The sequence below is a fragment of the Somniosus microcephalus genome, chromosome 1 (assembly GCF_052327205.1).
Source record: "Somniosus microcephalus isolate GS21.2 chromosome 1, FLI_Smic_1.0, whole genome shotgun sequence".
Taxonomy (NCBI): Eukaryota; Metazoa; Chordata; class Chondrichthyes; order Squaliformes; family Somniosidae; genus Somniosus; species Somniosus microcephalus.
Window position 1 is genome coordinate 104,880,576 of NC_140987.1, and position 21,053 is coordinate 104,901,628.

At 43.1% G+C, this 21,053-nt stretch overlaps 1 protein-coding gene across 1 annotated transcript in view; it reads left to right on the forward strand.

Annotated features, from left to right (window-relative positions):
- The window catches only part of LOC147124270 (A disintegrin and metalloproteinase with thrombospondin motifs 19-like), a 719,202-nt gene that overhangs the window by 531,790 nt on the left and 166,359 nt on the right, over positions 1-21,053 (forward strand). The window contains exons 16-17 of the mRNA XM_085984458.1: positions 4,521-4,601; positions 9,465-9,622. Of these exons, the coding sequence (XP_085840584.1) occupies positions 4,521-4,601; positions 9,465-9,622 (239 nt within the window). The remainder of the gene's footprint in view (positions 1-4,520; positions 4,602-9,464; positions 9,623-21,053) is intronic.

Genomic DNA, 21,053 nt, shown 5'->3' on the forward strand with positions numbered 1-21,053 from the left:
CATTACCTACATGGACAAAAATTTACCTTGTTGACTGACCATCAACCCCTCATCTCCATATTCAACCCTAAAAAGGGTGTTCCCATTATGACAGCGCAATGGCTACAGAGGTGGTCCCTTTTTCTAGGGGCACACCAATACAACATAGAATACAAAGGGTCAAAACAGCATGGGAATGCTGACGGTTTATCGCACCTACCGTTGCCAACGGTAGAAGAGGCACCTACAGTAGACCCAATGGAGGTGTTCCACTGTACCATAGTGGAATGTCTACCAGTAACAAATTCTGCCATTGAAAGGGAAACGAGAAATGACCTGACTCTTTCACGGGTCTACGATTTAACAGTGAAGGGATGGCCAGCACATGGCGAACCACTGTTGCCAGCATTCTCGCAAAGAAGAGAACAGCTGTCAGTGTGCCGAGGAACCTTGATGTGTGGATCCAGAGTGGTGATTCCACCCAAACTCCAGGATAAAGTGCTAAAGGAGCTTCACGAGGGGCATCTGGGTGGAGTGAAAATGAAGAACCTAACCAGGGCGTTTGTATGGTGGCCAGGTATCGATGGAGACATCGAAGAATGACCAAGAGCTGCCAAGGATGCCAGAAGGTCCAAAACGCTCCACCACAAGCCCCTCTACATCCATGGGAGTGGCCCTCATCTCCCTGGCAAAGGGTACACATCGACTTTGCTGGTCCATTTATGGACTCAATGTCCTTAATCGCGGTTGATGCACACTCCAAGTGGCCGGAAGTAATAAAGATGTCCTCCACCACCACGGAAAAAACCATCACAGTATTAAGGACCATATTTGCCAGGAATGGGCTGCCGGAACAGATCTGTTCTGATAATGGACCGCAATTTGTGTCCGAAGAATTCAGAAAGTTCTTAAAAAACAATGGGGTTAAGCACTACACGTCCGCCCCATACCATCCCGCCACCAATGGATTGGCTGAAAGGTTTGTCCAGACCTTCAAGAAGGCCATAAAGGCCATGGGTAATGAAGACATAAAACTTCAGCACAAGGTGGATAACTTCTTATTCGCATACAGGAATGCAACACATATGGTTACCAACCAAACTCCCGCCATGATGTTCTTCAATAGAAACCTAAGATGCCGGCTGGATTTGGTCAAGCCCAACATCAGAAGGGACGTGGAGAACCGGCAGTTTCAAGGCATGAATGAAAGGCCAACTAGAACCTTCCAGATAGGTCAACAAGTTTTGGCTCGGGACTACCGTACCGAGAAATGGCAGCCTGGAACTATCTGCACACGACTAGGACCACTGATGTATACCGTGGACATCGGAGAAAGCATAATAAGGCGCCATGCTGACCAAATCATAAAGTCATCCGAAAAGGGACAACCTACACCACAACTCTATACATCTAACGATGAAGTAGAGATACCCATATCTACCTCCGATCCAGTGATACTGGAACCTGATGAACCCGACACTGGCATTCAAGCCGAATCAGCCTTGCCAGAAGAACCTACTACACCACCAGAAACTACTACACCCCCGAGGCGTTATCCGGACCGAGTCAGGAAGCCTCCTGAGAGACTGACTTATAATTAATTAACTACAGCAATGTATATTATTTTGCTTATAACATGTAAATTAATAATTACTTAAAATATGATGTACTGGTTAGCTAAAAGGGGAGGAATTGTCGTGTATGTGCCTTTAAGAGCCCCAGGTGTGTTGTGGTGCTGGTGATTGCCACTCGGGCTATATAAGCCTGTGTATTGTGTATATCCGTTAGAACCCCCCCGCAGACTTTGCTTAGTAAATACCTATGAACCAACTCCTGTCTTCAGTGTCTTTATCAACACACGGACACTACATATCACATGGGGCCATGTGATCTCCTTGTCCCGAATAGGATGATGAATATATAAACTTAGTTCAGGTTGGAAAGCAACAGGCACGTTTACTGAACATTAAACTGGTAAATGAACAGTATTCTTTACAAATTTTGTACAGTTCTCCTCTGTACTTTCTGTATTCTGCTTGGTTCTCTACTGTATTATGAGCTTGACATTTATCATAAGCCTCCTTTTTCTGTTATTTTTAAGCTCTCTATCTTTCGTCACCCAGGTAGCTCTAGTTTGGATGCCCTTCCTTTCCCCCTCGTGGGAATGTGCCTGTACCTGAACTATCTCCTCTTTGAATTGCTCATTTACTGTTTTACCTGCCAATCTTTGCTTCCAGTCTACCTGGGCCAGATCCCTTTTTGACTCACTGAAATTAGCCCTCCTCCAGTTGAGTATTTTCATTTGATTGTTCCTTGCACTTTTCCATAACTATTCTAAACTTGATATTATGATCACTGAAACATGCTCCACTTGCCCCACTTCATTCCCCAGAACTAGATCCAGTGCTGCTTCCTTCCTCTTTGGACTCGAAATATACTGTTGAAGAAAGATCTGTTGTACACATTTCAGGAATTTTTACCCCTCTTTGCCCTTTACACTGTTATTTTCCCAGTCTTTTTCCCAGTCTATATTAGGATAATTGAAGTCCCCCATTATCACTACTCTAAATTTCTTACATCTTTCTGCAGTTTGCCTGAAAATGTGCTCCTATATCTTCTTCCCCTAATTGTGGCCTATAATATATACACAGCAGCATAATAACTCCTCTATTGGTCCTTAATTCCTTACTTCTCTGCATTAAATTTCATAAGAACATAAGAAATAGGAGCAGGAGTAGGCCATTTGGCCCCTCGAGCCTGCTCCGCCATTCAATAAGATTATGGCTGATTTTCTACCTCAATTCCACATTCCTGCACTATCTCCATATCCCTTGATTCCCTTAATATCCAAAAGTCTATCGATCTCTGTCCTGAATATATTCAACGACTGCGCCTCCACAGCCCTCGGGTAGAGAATTCCAAAGATTCACCACCCTCTGAGTGAAGAAATTTCTCCTCATCTCAGTCCTAAATGGCCAACCCCTTATTCTGAGACTGTGACCCCTGGTTCTAGACTCCCCAACCAGGGGAAGCATCCTCCCTGCATCTACCCTGTCAAGTCCTGTAAGAATTTTGTATATTTCAATGAGATCACCTCTCATTCTTCTAAACTCTAGAGAATATAGGCCTAGTCTACTCAATCTCTCCTCATAGGACAATCCCTACATCCCAGGAATCAGTCTGGTGAACCTTTGTTGCACTCCCTCTATGGCAAGTATATCCTTCCTTAGGTAAGGAGACCAGAACTGTACACAATACTCCAGGTGTAGTCTCACCAGGGCCCTATATAATTGCAGTAAGACGTCTTTACTCTTATACTCAAATCCTCTTGTAATAAAGGCCAATATACCATTTGCTTTCCTAATTGCCTGCTGTACCGGCATGTTAACTTTCAGTGATTCGTGTACAAGGACACCCAGGTCCCTCTGAACACCAACATTTCCCAATCTCGCACCATTTAAAAAATACTCTACTTTTCTATTTTTCCTACCAAAGTGGATAACTTCACATTTCTCCACATTTTATTCCATTTACCATGTTCTTGCCCACTCATTTAGCCTGTCTATATCCCCTTGAAGCCTCTTTGCATCCTCCTCACAACTTACATTCCCACCTAGCTTTGTATTGGACTGGGTACTGTGCAATGAGAAGGGACTAATCAGTAATCTTGTTGTACGGGGACCCTTGGGTCAGAGCGATCATAACATGATCGATTTCTCACTCGAAATGGAGAGCGAAGAAATTGACTCAGAGACTAAGGTCCTGAATTTAAACAAGGGGAATTATGATGCCATGAGACGGGAACTGAGTAGGTCTGATTGGACAACGTTCCTGGGAGGACTGGAGGTAGATAAACAATGGCAAACATTTAAAGATAGAATGACAAAATTGCAAAAATTGTTTATACCAATCTGGCATAAAAGGAAATCTAAAAAGGTGACTCAACCGTGGATAACAGGGGAAATTAGAGACAGCATAAAATCCAAAGATAGGGCGTATAAAATAGCCAAAAAAAGCGCCAGAGCGGAAGATTGGGAACAGTTTAAGATAGAGCAAAGGAGGGCAAAGGGCATAATCAAGAGGGGCAAAATAGCTTACGAAAACAAGCTGGCGGAAAATATAAAAACTAACTCCAAAAGCTTTTATAAGTATATCAAAAGGAAAAGACTGGTGAAAACCAAAGTTGGTCCATTGCAGTCAGATACGGGGGAATATATAATGGGAAATAAGGAAATGGCAGATCAACTAAATGCATACTTTGGGTCAGTCTTTACGAAGGAAGACACAAAAAACCTCCCTGGGATATCGGGAAAAATAGGGACATTGGCAAAGGAGGAACTATTTTTTTTACTAATAATTTACTAATCATCTCCCATGTGTCCATCCATTTCACCAGTCCTCCTGAAATCTGCTACTTTCCTCCTCACAGTTTACTACATATCCAAGGTTTGTGCCATCTGCAAAGTTATGCCACTTATACCAAGTCCAGGTCATTGATATATATCAAAAAGATTTATTATGTTTGTGTTTTTTGTTTACAGGCTATGTCGAAGCTCTGGTTATACCTGCAGGAGCAAGGAGGATTAGAGTTGTTGAAGAAAAACCAGCTCACAGTTACCTTGGTAAATCATTGTTGTCTGGAGCTTACCTACCTATATTTTCTCCTTTTAAAAGGAAGGAAAGTCCAGGGGAAGTACATTATTTCAAAGTATACCCTCAATGTCAATTTTTTGCCAGTTGACTCTTCTCACCCTCCCTCCTCTAAAGGTGCCAACTCATGATTGGGTATAGTTCCAAATGGATATTGAGGGAGAACTTTGGAGAAAAAAATTATTGCCCTGGACTTCCCTTCACTTTATTTTCAATAACTCTAAGCTAATACAATTAGGTTGTTCCTTGTTCTGTTGAGTGTTTTGGCATCAATGTGACTTTACTAATGTTGGTATAATTTTAATTATTCCAGAATTCCTAACACAAAAGTTAAAATTATTTTGCCGAATTTGTGTGTCAGGTTCTATGTAGCTAACTTTGTTTTTGTGGAAATTATGGTGATGCCAGTAATCTTCCACAGGAAATTAAGTTACATCACTTCTTGTAATATTCTGTTGAAGCCATTTGTTCTTACTTTACAATCATCATTTTTATAAAGGAATAAGTAACAAACTGGAGGAGGGGCAACAATTCACCATTCGGTTGCCAGTCTCTAAAACAGGAAGTGATACAAAGGTAACGTGTCCATATTTCTGTTGAAGTATGCAATCTCAAAGTGGGTATGCAACCTGGAACATTTCACAATAGTTTCTTTGCTCAGATGAACATGAACAAAAAGTCACTAACAGTAAAGCAGCCTTTAAGCTTGTGAATATATTATTATTGTACCACCCCACATAATGGCCGCGATTTCGCCGACCGGGGCGGCCGGGCTTGGAGTCGCGGTTCCAGCCCGCTGCCTACTGCTGCCCGCATTCTCCAAGTGATTTTATGTTAATAGGGCTTGTTAAATCCGCCCTGCAAAGTTCCCGCCAATTTAAAGGAAGCGGGTCTGATGATATTTGATGACGCGTCATCAGCCGGTTCCCTTAAAGGGGCCATGTCCAAATTCATTTTGACAGTTTGGCTGACAGTGTTCTACAGCATTGAGGTGCTGCAAACACTGACAAGCACTGCACAAAGGTGCCCGGCTGCACCCAGGCTCTCCCATGACTTCCTCCATATGCTTATGGAGGGAGTCACAGTACACAGGGAGGTTCTCTTCCCTTCCCATGGGCGGAAGAGACCTCCGCAGGAGATCAACGCAGCCTGGTTGCACATTGCATAGGAGAGCACAAGCAGGGATGTCATCAGGAGGACCAGGCTGCAGTGGCATAAGCTTTTCAATGATCTCAGTCGATCACGAAACGTTACTGCCAAGCCATACTCAACCTCATCCAGATGTGCCACTCATCACATCCCCATCACTCTGCCTTCCCTACCCTACTCCTGCACATCTTTACTCACACCAACTTACCTTGCACCTCCACCCATCCCTCTCTATCTACATTATCACTTCCCCCATCTCACTGGCCATCCCTCACGCTCACCCTCATCCTACTGCAAGCATACCGACTAAAAACACACTTGGGTGGTTTAGCCAATGTTCATATGAAGTTTCTGGCAATGTACTGTCAAACATTGAAACCTTTATTTTCAGCACTTTGCGCTCTTGGACAGATGTGTGTGCACCTTTGGAAGTGGCTTCGTAAGTTGCAGTGAATGGTGAGACATAAGGGTACCCCTCCCCCCCACCCCGCAATGGTGATGAGTGTGAAAGGAATGGCTTGGGCATTGTAGGGCTGCTTTATGGTGTTGGTGTGGGGTGGTGCCAACCTGGCGCATCATGTGGCATCCAGGGTGTGCAGCATCAAGTGAAGTAAATCTAGCCAAGGTGAGGCCATCCCTGGCGCCCCGGGCAGCAATGTGGTCGGGTGCTGATGCCCTGTGCCCTGTGCAGCATCAATTGATTGCGGAGAAGGCTGGTGGTGTTGTTGTTGCTGCTGCTGTTCCCGGTGATGCTGGTGTTAGGGCTGATCTTGGTGGGATTCTGAGGACCAAGGTGAGATAGTTTCAAGGGCAACAATGCTGATGGAATAGATGGCAGGTGAGGTTGAGATGACAGAAGCGATCTGTCACTGGTGAGAGAGGTTGTTCCAATGAGGTGGCACTGGATAGAGCGTTGACTCCAAATACTTGCAAGCTGCAGAAAGCTCAATATGTCTTCCATATGCAGTAACCAACAGTTTCTGAGCTTAGAAAGTGAACAGCTGTAACATGGGCTCTTTTATACCACTTTGGCAGCTGTCAGGTCATGAGATAATTCAATGCTGAATCCACTCACGACATGCTGAGCTGACGGGTTCCCCGAGCAGCAGGTAATCCTTGGGGGAGCATGTAAAATTGAAAAGTAGGCATAAAATAACACTTAATTGGATGTTAACAATCCATTTAATGATGTCAGTTGCCTCCCCCGCCACTTGGTGTCGGGTCTGTTCAGCGCTGACAGACCCAACACTGGGAGACTCGTGTGGAGGCGGGTTGACAGCGGGTTCCCTACCTACTGTCAATCTTTTCTATTTTGACAGCGGATCCGCCTCCGAACCTGCCCTTTGAGTGCTGGCAAAATTCAGCCCAATGTTTTTGAAGTTAGACTCAGATATTTAGAACTTCTTAACCCCTCTATTACTTAACAGGAAAGTTATGAGTTAACTGTTGTACAGATCTTTATCTACCAGAGTCTGCATTTCAATGTTTTATTGTTTGCTGTTTCTTCCTTTTGCTAGCGATACCTAACTGAAGATATACTTGTCAACAACCTCTTTTTAATTACATCCAGAAATTTGGATCAAATGAAAATGGGGAGACAGCAGCATTCACTGAGGAGACTCGACTTTGTCATTTATTTTCAGTAACATAGCAAATCTTTATTACTGCTGCATAGCTTTCACTTCATGTAAGACAATAAAGTGAGGATTTGATTGAAATGGATGTAATTAAATGTGTACAGTGCATTTGGAGAGTTTTACATGGAGCACAGTACTTAAAACCTAGAGCTGGCACAGGATAAAATGACTTCTCGTATACATATGATCAGTAATTTAAAGCCTCCAGTCTGGAAATGCATACTTAAATTTAGTAAAGGTACAAATTTTGCAATCAGATAGTGATGATCTCACGTAAGTTTAAACTGCTCCAGTATCAGCATGAAATAGTGTATGGGTATCCCGAACGTACAGACTCGGGATCATTGAGCTGAATCAAATAGAAAACATCTACCCACGGTGTCAATCAATCATGTGGCAAAACCATAAAGACCCTGCAACCAGGCTTTTGCAATGTGCTGTAAACTGTACTGTCAAACTATGGCTGTATTTATCAGACACCCCCTCCTTTAATTTGACTTTCCAAATCTGATTGCTTTCTATATGAATAATAATGATGGTTTATACAGGGGGAAACACACCAAAGTACCTCCCTAGACTGAGGAAACAGTTTTCTCAGAGTTATACCACTCAATGGCTGCCAAGTCAATGAGCACCTTACATGCAAAGCTCCTCTCCCCAGGCTGCACAGGAAACTAAAACATTTGCAATAAATTGCCATTGAAATCTGACATATCCACGGCACATAAATTTAGAAAGATAAACTTTTCTTCGTGAAACTAAAAAATTATTTCCTGTTACTTACAACTGTAAACACAAAGTCATCAAAGACAAAAAAATGGTAAAACGTTACCATTTTCTTAAAGAAAAAAGCCATTTGAACTCATTTCACTTTGTCTTGTGTATTTCCCCCAGAAGATAAATCTGAATCAGTTTAATTCTCACTGATTCAAATTTGAAGGTCAACCATACTTGTAATGTTATTTAACATAATGCAGGGAGTAAAGTGGTTTCAAAAGACATTTAGCTTGACAATATATACATTTATGAAATAGCAACAGAAAACGCTGGAAAAACTCAGCAGGCCAGGCAGCATCCGTGGAGAGAGAAACAGAATTAATGTTTCAGGTCGAAGACCTTTCGTCAGAACTGGAAAAAAGCAGGAAATGGAAAGCCATGAATAGAGATCACCCCCAAAACATAGTAAAACTTCAAATAATTTTTTTTTTTTAAATCACATTTTTAAAATGACTTGAAATTACATAAATTAACTCTTTTAAACAAAAATTTAAATTTTTGAAAAAAATAATTAGTTTTTAACGGGGCTAAAAATAAACTTGCCTTTAAATATTTTTAAATGATAAATCAGTGGAAATTTAAAAAAAAAACTTTTTTCAACTCTTATCCTGGTAAAAGCAGGCGCAAGAATTGTAAGTGTTTTCTGCGGGCGGAGGGTCTCCAAAAAACAGAACTCTCCACCTGCAGAGGCCCTGCTCCAGCGCAGCCGGAGGATCTGTCAAGAGCTTTCTTGTGCTGCCTGGCCTGCTGAGTGCATGCCTGACACCAGCATTTCCAATGTCCCTACAGGTGGATACACAGCGCGTAGTCACCCGTAGGGTTTGGAAATACTGCCTTATTATATATATTGTCTTATTATATGTGTATTTATAGGTAGCAGTTAATGAACAGTCGCATAATTATAAAAACACTTAGGAGTAGGTCTTGACTTTGTGCGATAGTGTAAAATGGGTGCTAGCGAGTCGGCAGCCCGTTTTACATCTCTCCTGATTTTTATTTCCATTGATTTCAACCTCAGATCATGTATTGTTTTCAAGCCATAAATGTAAAGAAGAGAAGAAGGGGGAAAAACGTTCCTAACCACCTTCCAATTTATGTAGCTGCTTGGAAGGACTTGTCTGTTCACATCACAAATTATTTACTTTAACAATATTAACAAATATGTACTTTTGTGGTAATCAAATTGTACCGCACTTCAGTTATTCTTAGTGTTTCCATCTTTTCAGTCTGTTATTAAATGTTTATCTTCTAAAATGTTAATACTTCTTGTAGCTCTCCGAGATGCCAGCAAACATTCCATTAACAGTGACTGGAAGATTGAACATCCAGGAGCATTTAACATTGCTGGAACTACGGTGCATTATGTTAGAAGAGGATTCTGGGAAAAAATTTCTGCTAAGGGTCCAACCACATCTCCTCTACATCTACTGGTATGGCCTGTGGAAAGTTTTGTCTTTTTCTATTTTATTTTTTACAATGTCTTTGACAGATATTAGGAAGGAAAAGGATTTGTTCTCTTTACAGAAATAAAAATTCAAGGACTGATTTTACTGAAAAATTTAAATCGAAATTCAATGATGTGTTGGATGGTATCATAAGGGATAGTCTGAGTCTGTTCCAGGTATTTCTGAAAGAATTAAGGCACTCCTTTCCTTGTATCTGCTGTTCACCTAGCAAGAGCTCAAGCCCACACTTGCCAGGTGTTTGACCTAGCAAGGGCTCAAGCCCACACTTGCCAGGTGTTTGATTAACTTGTGTTTATTATTACTTTCTTTGGCAGGGAGGTAAGTAATGTCTCTTTGGGATTAAGATGACACACTTGGCAATGGAAGATTGGAACCAAGTCAATCCTCTGTGGCAGGCTCAGTAATCTAATACCCGAACTAGACAGATTCACAATACTCCAGTACACTGTTGATGATTGACTAGCCATTCTGGCTCATTAGTGGGACATGGAGGGGTACAGCTGTCACTAGGGACTGGGATTTCTCTGCCTCTGCTCCAAAATAATCCTGTACATCAATGAGTTAATGGGTAGGGTGTCCTTACTTGGGCAAGTGGAGGGAAGTTTACCAGCACCTTGTGTTGGCAAGTTGTATGGTATTAGCTGGTAAAACTCCTGCAGTATTCCTGGATATGCTTTGGGGTCCCTAAAGCTTAGCTTGTGCCAATCTGTACCTAAGCCCTCTAGACTTGAGCAAGTAGGTTTGTCCCTACAAGCAGAAAGTGTGCACAGATAATGAAGCAGTCCATGCCTGCATGCAACAAGACCTGGACAACGTTCAGGCTTCGGCTGATAAGTGGCAGATAACATTCGCGCCACAGAAGTGCCAGGCAATGACGATCATCAACAAATGAGAGCCTAACCACCTCCCCTTGACATTCAACGGCATTACCATCGTCGAATCCCCCGCCATCAACATTCTGGGGGACACCATTGACCAGAAACTTAACTGGACCAGCCACATAAATACTGTGGCAACAAGAGTAGGTCAGAGGCTAGGTATTCTGGTGCAAGTATCTCATCTCCTGACTCCCCAAAGCCTTTCCACCATTTACAAGGCACAAGTAAGGAGTGTGATGGACTACTCTCCGTTTGCCTGGATGAGTACAGCTCCAACAACACTCAAGAAGCTCGACACCATCCAAGACAAAGCAGCCCGCTTGATTGGCACATCATCCACCACCTTAAACATTCACTCCCTCCACCACCGGCGTACTGTGGCTGCAGTGTGTACCATCTACAAGATGCACTGCAGCAACTCGCCAAGGCCTCTTCGGCAGCACCTTCCAAACCCGCGACCTCTTCCACCTAGAAGGACAAGGGCAGCAGGTGCTTGGGAACACCATCACCTCCAAGTTCCCCTCCAAGTCACACACCATCCTGACTTAGAAGTATATTGCCGATCCTTCATCGTCGCTGGGTCAAAATCCTGGAACTCCCTACCTAACAGCACTGTGGGAGTACCTTCACCACACGGACTGCAGCGGTTCAAGAAGGCGGCTCACCACCACCTTCTGAAGGGCAATTAAGGATGGACAATAAATGCTGGCCTTCCCAGTGACGCCCACATCCCATAAATGAATTTTTTTTTAAATCAGAAAACAAATTCTACCTGTGTGGATTTCTCAGTAGCTTGGTTAAGCATGGTGATGTGTTTCGATGCATGTTGGACACCTGACTGAGCAAAAAAAGAGGATTGTCATAGAATGATACAGCACAAAAGGAGGCAATTCGGCCCACCATGCCTGTGCCGGTTCTTTGAAAGAGCTGTCCAATTCGCATGCCCTTTTCCCATAGCCCTGCAATTTTTTTCCCATTTAAGTAGTTATCCAACTCCCTTTTGAAAGTTTTTATTAAATTTGCTTCCACCACCCTTTCAGGCAGAGCATTCCAGATCATAACAACTTGCTGCATGAAAAAAATTCACCTCATCTCGCCCTTTTGCCAATTACCTTAAATCTGTGTCCTCTGGTTACCGACCCTTCTGCCAGTGGAAACAGTTTCTCCTTATTTACTTTATCAAAACCTTTTCAGGATTTTGAACACCTCTATCAAATCTCCCCTTAACCTTCTCTGCACTAAGGAGACTACCCCAGCTTCTCTAATCTCTCCACATAAAATTATGGCAGGCCTGGACAGGCTGAATTCAGAGAGAATGTTTCCAATGGCCGGGGAGCACAGAACCAGGGGCCACAGTCTAAAAATAGCGGGCAAATCATTTAAAACAGAGATGAGGAAGAATTTCTTCACTCAAAGAGTGGTGAGCCTGTGGAATTCCCTGCCACAGAGGGCTGTGAAGGCTAATTCAATAAATATTTTCAAGAGAGAATTGGATATATTTCTGACGGCTAAGGGGATTAAGGGTTACGGAGAAAAGGCGGGGACGGGGTACTGAACTGGTAAGATCAGCTATGATCTCAGACGAAGATCAGCCATGATCTCATTGAATGGCGGAGCAGGCTCGAAGGGCCGAATGGCCTACTCCTGTTCCTATCTCTATGTTTCTATGTAAGACCCATATCCCTGGTACCATTCTAGTAACCCTTCTCTGCACCCTCTCTAAGGCCTTGGCCTATCCTTCCTAAAGTGTGGTGCGCAGATGTGAACATAATACTCCAGCTGGAGCCTAACCAGTGATTTATAAAGGTTTAGCATAACTTCCTTGCATTTGTTATGTATACAATATAGTTTTCTAGATCAGTATGTTGAGGAACCAACTAGAGAACAGGCTATTTTAGATCTAGTATTGTGCAATGAGAAAGGGGTAATTAATAACCTTATAGTAATGGGGCCTTTAGGGAAGAGTGACCATAATATGATAGAATTTTATATTGAATTTGAAAGTGATTTAGTTAAATCTGAAACTAGGGTCTTCAATCTAAACAAAGCAAACTATGTAGGTATGAGGAGCGAGTTGGATAAGGTAGATTGGGAAACTACATTAAAAGGTATGATGGTAGACAAGCAATGGCTAGCATTTGAAGAATTAATACATAATTTACAACAATTATACATTCCTTTAAGGCACAAAAACCCCACAGGAAAAGTGGTCCAACCGTGGCTAACAAGAGAAGTTAAAGATAGTATTAGATCAAAGGAAGAGGCTTATAATGTTGCCAAAAAGAGTAGTATGTCTGAGGATTGGGAGGATTTTAGAATTCAGCAAAGGAGGACCAAGAGATTGACGTGGAAAGAGAAAAAAAAATATGAGAGTAAATTAGCAAGAGACATAAAAACAGATTGTAAATGTTTCTATAGGTATGTAAATAGGAAGATATTAGTGAAAGTAAATGTGGGCCCATTAAAGGCAGAGACAGGAGAAATTATAATGGGCAATAAGGAAATGGCAAAGACATTAAACAAATACTTTGTATCTGTCTTCACGGTAGAAGACACAAAAAACATTCTGGAAATAATGGGGAACCAAGGGTCTAGAGAGAATGAGGAACTTAAAGAAGTCAGTATAAGTAAAGACATAGCACTGGAGAAATTAATGGAACTAGGCAGCGACAAATCCCCTGGACCTGACAACCTGCATCCTAGGGTGTTAAAAGAAGGAGCTGCAGAGATAGTGGATGCACTGGTATTAATCTTCCAGAATTCCCTAGATTCTAGAACAGTCCCCCAGGATTGGAAGGTAGCAAACATAACCCCGTTATTTAAGAAAGGAGGAAGAAAAAAAATGGGGAACTATAGGTCAATTACCCTGACATCAGTAGTAGGCAAAAGGCTAGAATCTATTATTAGGGATGACGATGTAACTAGCAGGGTGGATAAGGGGGGAACCAGTGGATATAGTGTATTTGGATTTTCAAAAAGTATTCAAAGCCACACAAGATGTTATTACACAAAATTAGAACTCATGGTATTGGGGGTAATATATTAGCATGGATTTAGGATTGGTTAATGGACAGAAAACAGAGAGTAGGAATAAACGGTACTTTTTCAGGTTGGCAGGCTGTAACTAGCGGGATACTGCAAGGATCAGTGCTTGGGCCTCAGCTATTTACAATCTATATTAATGACTTAGATGAAGGGACTGAGTGTAATGTATCCAAGTTTGCTGATGATACAAAGTTAGGTGGGAAAGTAAGCTGTGAGGAGGACACAAAGAGGCTGCAGAGAGATATAGACAGGTTGACTGAGTGGGCAAGAACATGGTAACTGGAATACAATGTGCGAAAGTATGAAGTTATCCACTTTGGTAGGAAAACAAAAAAGCAGAATATTTTTTGAATGGTGAGAGACTGGGAAATGTTTGCACTCAGAGGGACATGGGTGTCCTTGTACATGAATCACAGAAAGTTAACATGCTTGTACAGCAAGCAATTAGGAAAGCAAATGGTATGTTAGCTTTTGTTACAAAGGGATTAGAGTATAAGAGTAAAGAAGTCTTACTACAATTATACGGGGCATTGGTGAGGCCACACCTGGTGTACCGTGTACAGTTCTGGTCTCCCTACCTAAGGAAAGACATACTTGCCTTAGAGGGAGTGCAGCAAAGGTTCACTACGCTGGGGATTGCCCTATGAAGAGAGATTGAGTAGACTAGGCCTATATTCCTTAGAGTTTAGAAGTAGCAGAGGTGATCTTAAGAGGCTTGATAGGATTAATGCTGGGAAAATGTTTTCCCTGGCTGGGGAATCTAGAACACGAGGTCACAGTCACAGAATAAGGGGTAGGCCATTTAGGACTGAGATGAGGAGAAATTTCTTCACTCAAAGGGTTGTGAATCGTTGGAATTTTCTACCCCAGAGAGCTGTGGATGCTCAGTTGTTGATTATATTCAAGACAGAGGTTGATAAAGTTTTGGGAATTAAGAGATATGGGGATAGTGCGGGAAGGTGGAGTTGAGGTAGAAGATCAGCCATGATGTTGTTGAATGGCGGAGCAGGCTTGAAGGGCCAAATGGCCGACTCCAGCTCCTGTGTTCTTATGTACTCAATGCCTCTGTTTATGAAGCCAAGGATCCCATATCCTTTTCAACAGCCTGCTCAACTTGCTCTGTCACCTTCAAAGAAATATACACCTGCAGGTCCCTCTGTTCTTGCACCCCCTTTAGCATTGTACCATTTTGTTTATATTTCCTCTCATTCTTCCTACCAAAATACATCACTTCACACTCCTCTGCTTAAATTGCATCTGCCATGTGACTGCCCATTTCACCAGTCAGTGTATGTCCTTCTGAAGTCTGTTACTATCCTTCTCACTGTTTACTACGTTTTCAATTTTTTGTCATCTGTAAACTTTGAAATTGTGCCCTGTATACCCATGTCCAGGGCATTAAAATATGTCAAAAAAGAGCAGTGGTCCCAATACCGACCCCTGGGGAACACCACTGTATTTCTTTTGTATACTTCCCTCCAGCCTGAAAAAAAAGTTCACCACTACTTTATTAGAAGTATAAGTACAGGTACAGATGGTCGAATACTGTGTGAAATATGATGGTTCCCGACCTGCTGGAATTATGAAAATATCATGTATTGACGGCAATCGGCCAACAATGAATACTGTAGGATAGAAAGTTGCATAGATAATCTAAATGTTTTCTTGATTTGAATTTGGAAGAAAGTTTGTGGAGCCTTTCGCTTAGGACATTAAATGGGTTGGCACAATCCATAATATAGTGGATTGTACATGAGACACCACTGTATTGCTTGATGACGCAAGTGCCTCTTGTCCTGTACTTGCTTTTGCCTTCATGATAGGAATCTTGTCAAAGCTGTAGTCTGTACACTGTGAACATGAGTTGAATTTATTGGAAATAAATCCATTCGCCAGCATAGGTTATTCCAAGTAGTTTTAATGTTTGCAAAATGCTCTTACATCTTTATTTCACTTTAAAACGAGGTCAGCCAACAAAATAACATTTTGAGATAAATTAAAGTTGACTCTGTAGTGTCCGTGTGTTGATAGAGACACTGAAGACAGGAGTTGGTTCATAGGTGTTTACTAAGCAAAGTCTGGAGGGGTACTAACAGATATAACACAATATACAGGCTTATATAGCCCGAGTGGCCATTACCGACATTACAGCACACCTGGGGCTCTTAAAGGCACATACACTACAATTCCTCCCCTTTTAGCTAACCAGTACATCATATTTTAAGTAATTATTAATTACATATTATAAGAAAAATAATATATACATTGCTGTAGTTAATTAATCATAAGTCAGTCTCTCTGGAGGCTTCCTGACTCGGTCCGGATAACACCTCAGTGGTGTAGTAGTTTCTGGTGGTGTAGTAGGTTCTTTTGGCAAGGTTGATTCGGCTTGAATGCCAGTGTCGGGTTCATCGGGTTCCAGTATCACGGATCGGAGGTAGATATGGGTATCTCTACTTCATCGTTAGGCGTATAGAGTTGTGGTGTAGGTTGTCCCTTTTCGGATGACTCTATGATTTGGTCAACATGGCGCCTTATTATGCTTTCTCCGATGTCCACGGTATACATCAGTGGTCCTAGTCATGTGCAGATAGTTCCAGGCTGCCATTTCTCGGTACGGTAGTCCCGGGCCAAAACTTGTTGACCTATCTGGAAGGTTCTAGTTGGCCTTTCATTCATGCCTTGAAACTGCCGGTTCTCCACGTCCCTTCTGATGTTGGGCTTGACCAAATCCAGCCGGCATCTTAGGTTTCTATTGAAGAACATCATGGCGGGAGTTTGGTTGGTAACCGTATGTGTTGCATTCCTGTATGCGAATAAGAAGTTATCCACCTTGTGCTGAAGTTTTATGTCTTCATTACCCATGGCCTTTATGGCCTTCTTGAAGGTCTGGAAAAACCTTTCAGCCAATCCATTGGTGGCGGGATGGTATGGGGCGGACGTGTAGTGCTTAACCCCATTGTTTTTTAAGAACTTCCCGAATTCTTCGGACACAAATTGCGGTCCATTATCAGAACAGATCTGTTCCGGCAGCCCATTCCTGGCAAATATGGTTCTTAATACTGTGATGGTTTTTTCCGTGGTGGTGGAGGACATCTTTATTACCTCCGGCCACTTGGAGTGTGCATCAACCACGATTAAGAACATTGAGTCCATAAATGGACCAGCAAAGTCGATGTGTACCCTTTGCCAGGGAGATGAGGGCCACTCCCATGGATGTAGAGGGGCTTGTGGTGGAGCGTTTTGGACCTTCTGGCATCCTAGGCAGCTCTTGGTCATTTCTTCGATGTCTCCATCGATACCGGGCCACCATACAAACGCCCTGGCTAGGTTCTTCATTTTCATTCCACCCAGATGCCCCTCGTGAAGCTCCTTTAGCACTTTATCCTGGAGTTTGGGTGGAATCACCACTCTGGATCCACACATCAAGGTTCCTCGGCACACTGACAGCTGTTCTCTTCTTTGCGAGAATGCTGGCAACAGTGGTTCGCCATGTGCTGGCCATCCCTTCACTGTTAAATCATAGACCCGTGAGAGAGTCGGGTCATTTCTCGTCTCCCTTTCAATGGCAGAATTTGTTACTGGTAGACATTCCACTATGGTAGAGTGGAACATCTCCACTGGGTCTACTGTAGGTGCCTCTTCTAACGTTGGCAACGGTAGGTGCGATAAACCGTCAGCATTCCCATGCTGTTTTGATCCTTTGTATTCTATGTTGTATTGGTGTGCCCCTAGAAAAAGGGACCACCTCTGTAGCCTTTGCGCTGTCATAATGGGAACACCCTTTTTAGGGTTGAATATGGAGATGAGGGGTTGATGGTCAGTCAACAAGGTAAATTTTTGTCCGTGTAGGTAATGGTTGAATTTCTTCACTCCCCATACCAGGCTGAGTGCTTCCCTGTCGATCTGGGCATAGTTACGCTCAGCTGAGTTCAATGAGCGTGACGCAAAAGCTATCGGCCGTTCCGAGCCATCAGGGAATTTATGCGATAATACTGCTCCTATGCCGTAAGGGGATGCATCGCACGCCAGTCTGATTGGCAGCGATGGGTTGTAATGAGCCAAAACTTCTTCGGATGTGATTAAGTCTTTGCATTTATGGAAGGCACGTTTACAGTCTTCGTTCCATTTCCAAATTACTCCTGTTTGTAGCAGTTCATTAAGAGGGTGTAGAAGAGTTGATAAGTTCGGTAAAAATTTATGATAGTAATTTATTAATCCCAGGAACAACCTTAATTGTGAAACATTTTCAGGTGCTGGGGCTTTTATGACCGCTTCAATTTTTTCAGGTGACATATGCAACCCTTCCTTATTTATTATGTGGCCACAATATGATATTTGATTTTGGAAAAATTCGGACTTGGGGCGATTTGCTCGTAGGCCCCGTTCTCTCAGCCTAGTGAGCACCTGCTCCAAATTGGCAAGGTGCTCGTTGTCATTTTCTCCTGTTACAAGAATGTCGTCTAGGTAGCATTGAGTCCCCGGAATCCCTTGGAGGACTTGCTCCATAGCTCTTTGCCAGATAGCTGGAGCGGATGCTACTCCGAAAACTAGTCGATTGTACTGGTACAGACCTTTGTGTGTATTTATCGTGAGATATTTTTTAGAGGCCGCTTCAACCTCCATCTGTAGATATGCCTGTGCCAAGTCAATTTTGGTGAAACGTTTCCCTCCGGATAGTGAGGCGAAAATATCTTCTATCCTCGGAAGAGGATACTGTACCATGTGAAGGACCGGGTTTACCGTCACCTTGAAGTCTCTACAGATGCGAATTTTTCTCTGTTCTTCAGATTTATTATTATTCAATGCTTTCTTCATGACTGGAACGATGGGTGTTGCCCACTCGCTCCAATCTATTTTGGATAATACGCCTGCATTTTCCAAGTTCTTCAGCTCTGCCTCGACTGCTGGACGAATTGCGTATGGCAGTGGTCTTGCTTTAAAAAACTTGGGAATTGCTGCATCTTCCACTTTTATTGAGGCGGTGATGCCTTTCAAGGTTCCTAGTTTCTCTTGAAACACTTCTTTGGCGTTGGCCAAGATGTCTTTTAATCGTTCAGGTATGATGTCATCATTGTTTTTTCTCTTACTGGTCACCGTCAGTGCCTGAATGGAGTGCCAGTCTAAACGTATTTTCCTGATCCATTCACGTCCTAACAGCGGTGGGCCACCATCTTGTAGAATGTATAAATACAACTTTTGTATTTCCTTGCCGTTGTATAAAACAGGCACCCTTATTTTTCCTTTGGGGTATACTTTCTGCCCCGTATATGTTTTTAAGATAATGGATGTGTCTTTTAAAGGTATATGCGGAAATAGCCTCTCGTAATCCCGTCAATTTATTACGGTCAGAGCTGATCCTGTATCTAGCTCCATTTTAACTGGGGACCCTGCTATCGTGAGGGTAACCCAAATGATCTGGTAATCATCTTTGGCAAGTACATTATGTAATTTGAGACAGCTTAGTCTCTTGTTTTCGGAGTCGCTATTGCTCTTCTGGTCTTCGGAGCTACTGTCCGTCAACATTTGTACCTTTCTGTACTTTTCTTTATTGATTTTCTTTTTCCTGTCTGTGGATTTATTTTGTCCAGATCGGCATACCCGTGCAATGTGTCCAATCTTTCCGCATTGCCTGCATGCTTTGTCCTTGAACCAGCAGTCCCTGTGGTTATGGGTGGATCTGCCGCAGCGATAACATCTTTCGAAACCCTGTGTCATTTCATGGGTGCCGAAGTCCTGTATCTTTTGTTGTATCTCTGCAGCTCCTCTTGCTGCTGCTTCGTATGATACAGCCATACTGAAAGCCTTGTCCAGTGTTAAATCTTTTTCAGAAAGCAGCCTTTTCTGTGTTCCTTCACTTAAGAGACCGCAGACGAATTTGTCTCGAAGATAATCTGCTAGTCCTGCCCCGAATTGGCAGTGTTTTGATCGCTTTCTTAATTCGGTGAGGTAATCAGCGTTACTTTCATTCTTGTGTTGATTTCTCTTGAAGAATTTGAATCGTTCCACTATCAGCAGCGGTGTTGGGTTTAAGTGCTCCTGCAGGGTATCAACAATTTCTTTAAAATCCTTGTCCTTTGGTTTGGCTGGAGTGATTAAATTTCGTAACAGCCCGTATGCCTTTGCGTCCATTAAATTCAGCAGTACTGAAGCTTTTTTTTCATCTTCTATTCCATTTGCAGTGCAATATACCTCTACTCTTTCCACATATGTGGTCCAATCCTCTATTTCGCTATCAAAAGCATCAATATTGCCAGACTTAGGCATCTTAGAAAAGATATGGTGCTTCCCGCGCTTTCCCGCCGCTGCTGCCGATGACAACGCTGTTTCCCGCGGTTTCCGTTCTTTTTTTTTTTCTTTTTTTCTTTATAGTTGGAGACTCGTTCCCGCCGGACTTTCTCTCGAGGTCTGAACGCCGACCTGCTTGCAGCGCCGGCCGTCTCCCGAGTGCTCCCTCCCCGTCTGTTATTGCTTGCCTCCGATTTCGCTGCTTGTCCCAGCTGTAGAGCCAGCCGCTGGAGCCCCAGCCTGACGCCCAGGAAGGATTAGCGCAGCACCTGCCACCAGCTTGGCTAGCTGGTGAAACCACAGCTTCTTTCACTTTCATGAGTCTTCTGGACGCCCGAGGAATCGATGTCCTTGAGGTGCTGCTGAATTGCAGGTAAGTCCGTTTCCACTTCGTCGCCACTGTCGTGTCTGTGTGTTGATAGAGACACTGAAGACAGGAGTTGGTTCATATGTGTTTACTAAGCAAAGCCTGGAGGGGTACTAACGGATATAACACAATATACAGGCTTATATAGCCCGAGTGGCCATTACCGGCATTACAGCACACATGGGGCTCTTAAAGGCACATACACTACAGACTCCAAAAATGCTTATATAGCTATAATTTTGCAAATGGCAAGTTCATGATCAGAGCAGGTACAGAGCACTGCTATATAGATGCGTATAGTTACTCTGGGCCACTCTTGCGTCTAGGGAATGGTTAAAGAAGAGTATTGGCTTTGGAGGAGGTCATCTTCCCACCCAAGTAACCTATAGAATATTACCTCGCTTAAATAGACCCAAAGTATGTAAATAATTAAAACATAAGGGGCTAAAAATTCATTTGTGTAGCGCCTGTTGTTTGGGCACCACGGGTACCATTTTGGATCGAAAATGGCATCCAAGCCACATGCGCACTCTTCTGGTGCTGGACGCCATCTTGGTGAGGGCGTTGGCATCGTCGCTGGGAGCATGTGCCAGAAATATATAGAATAGGTAGATCGTGATGTCACGCTGATTTGACACCAGCGCTGCTGTTTCGTTCTCAATGCTGGAACTAACACCCTGGCCTAGAAATTCGGTTGTGGGTCCGCCAGGGCTTTAGCGCCCGAAATTTTGCGCTGGCGTTAATGCCGCTGCGCCCGACGAAAATTCGGTTGCCCCGGGCCCAGACGGCGGCGGGCACTAATGGAGGGTTTTTGCGC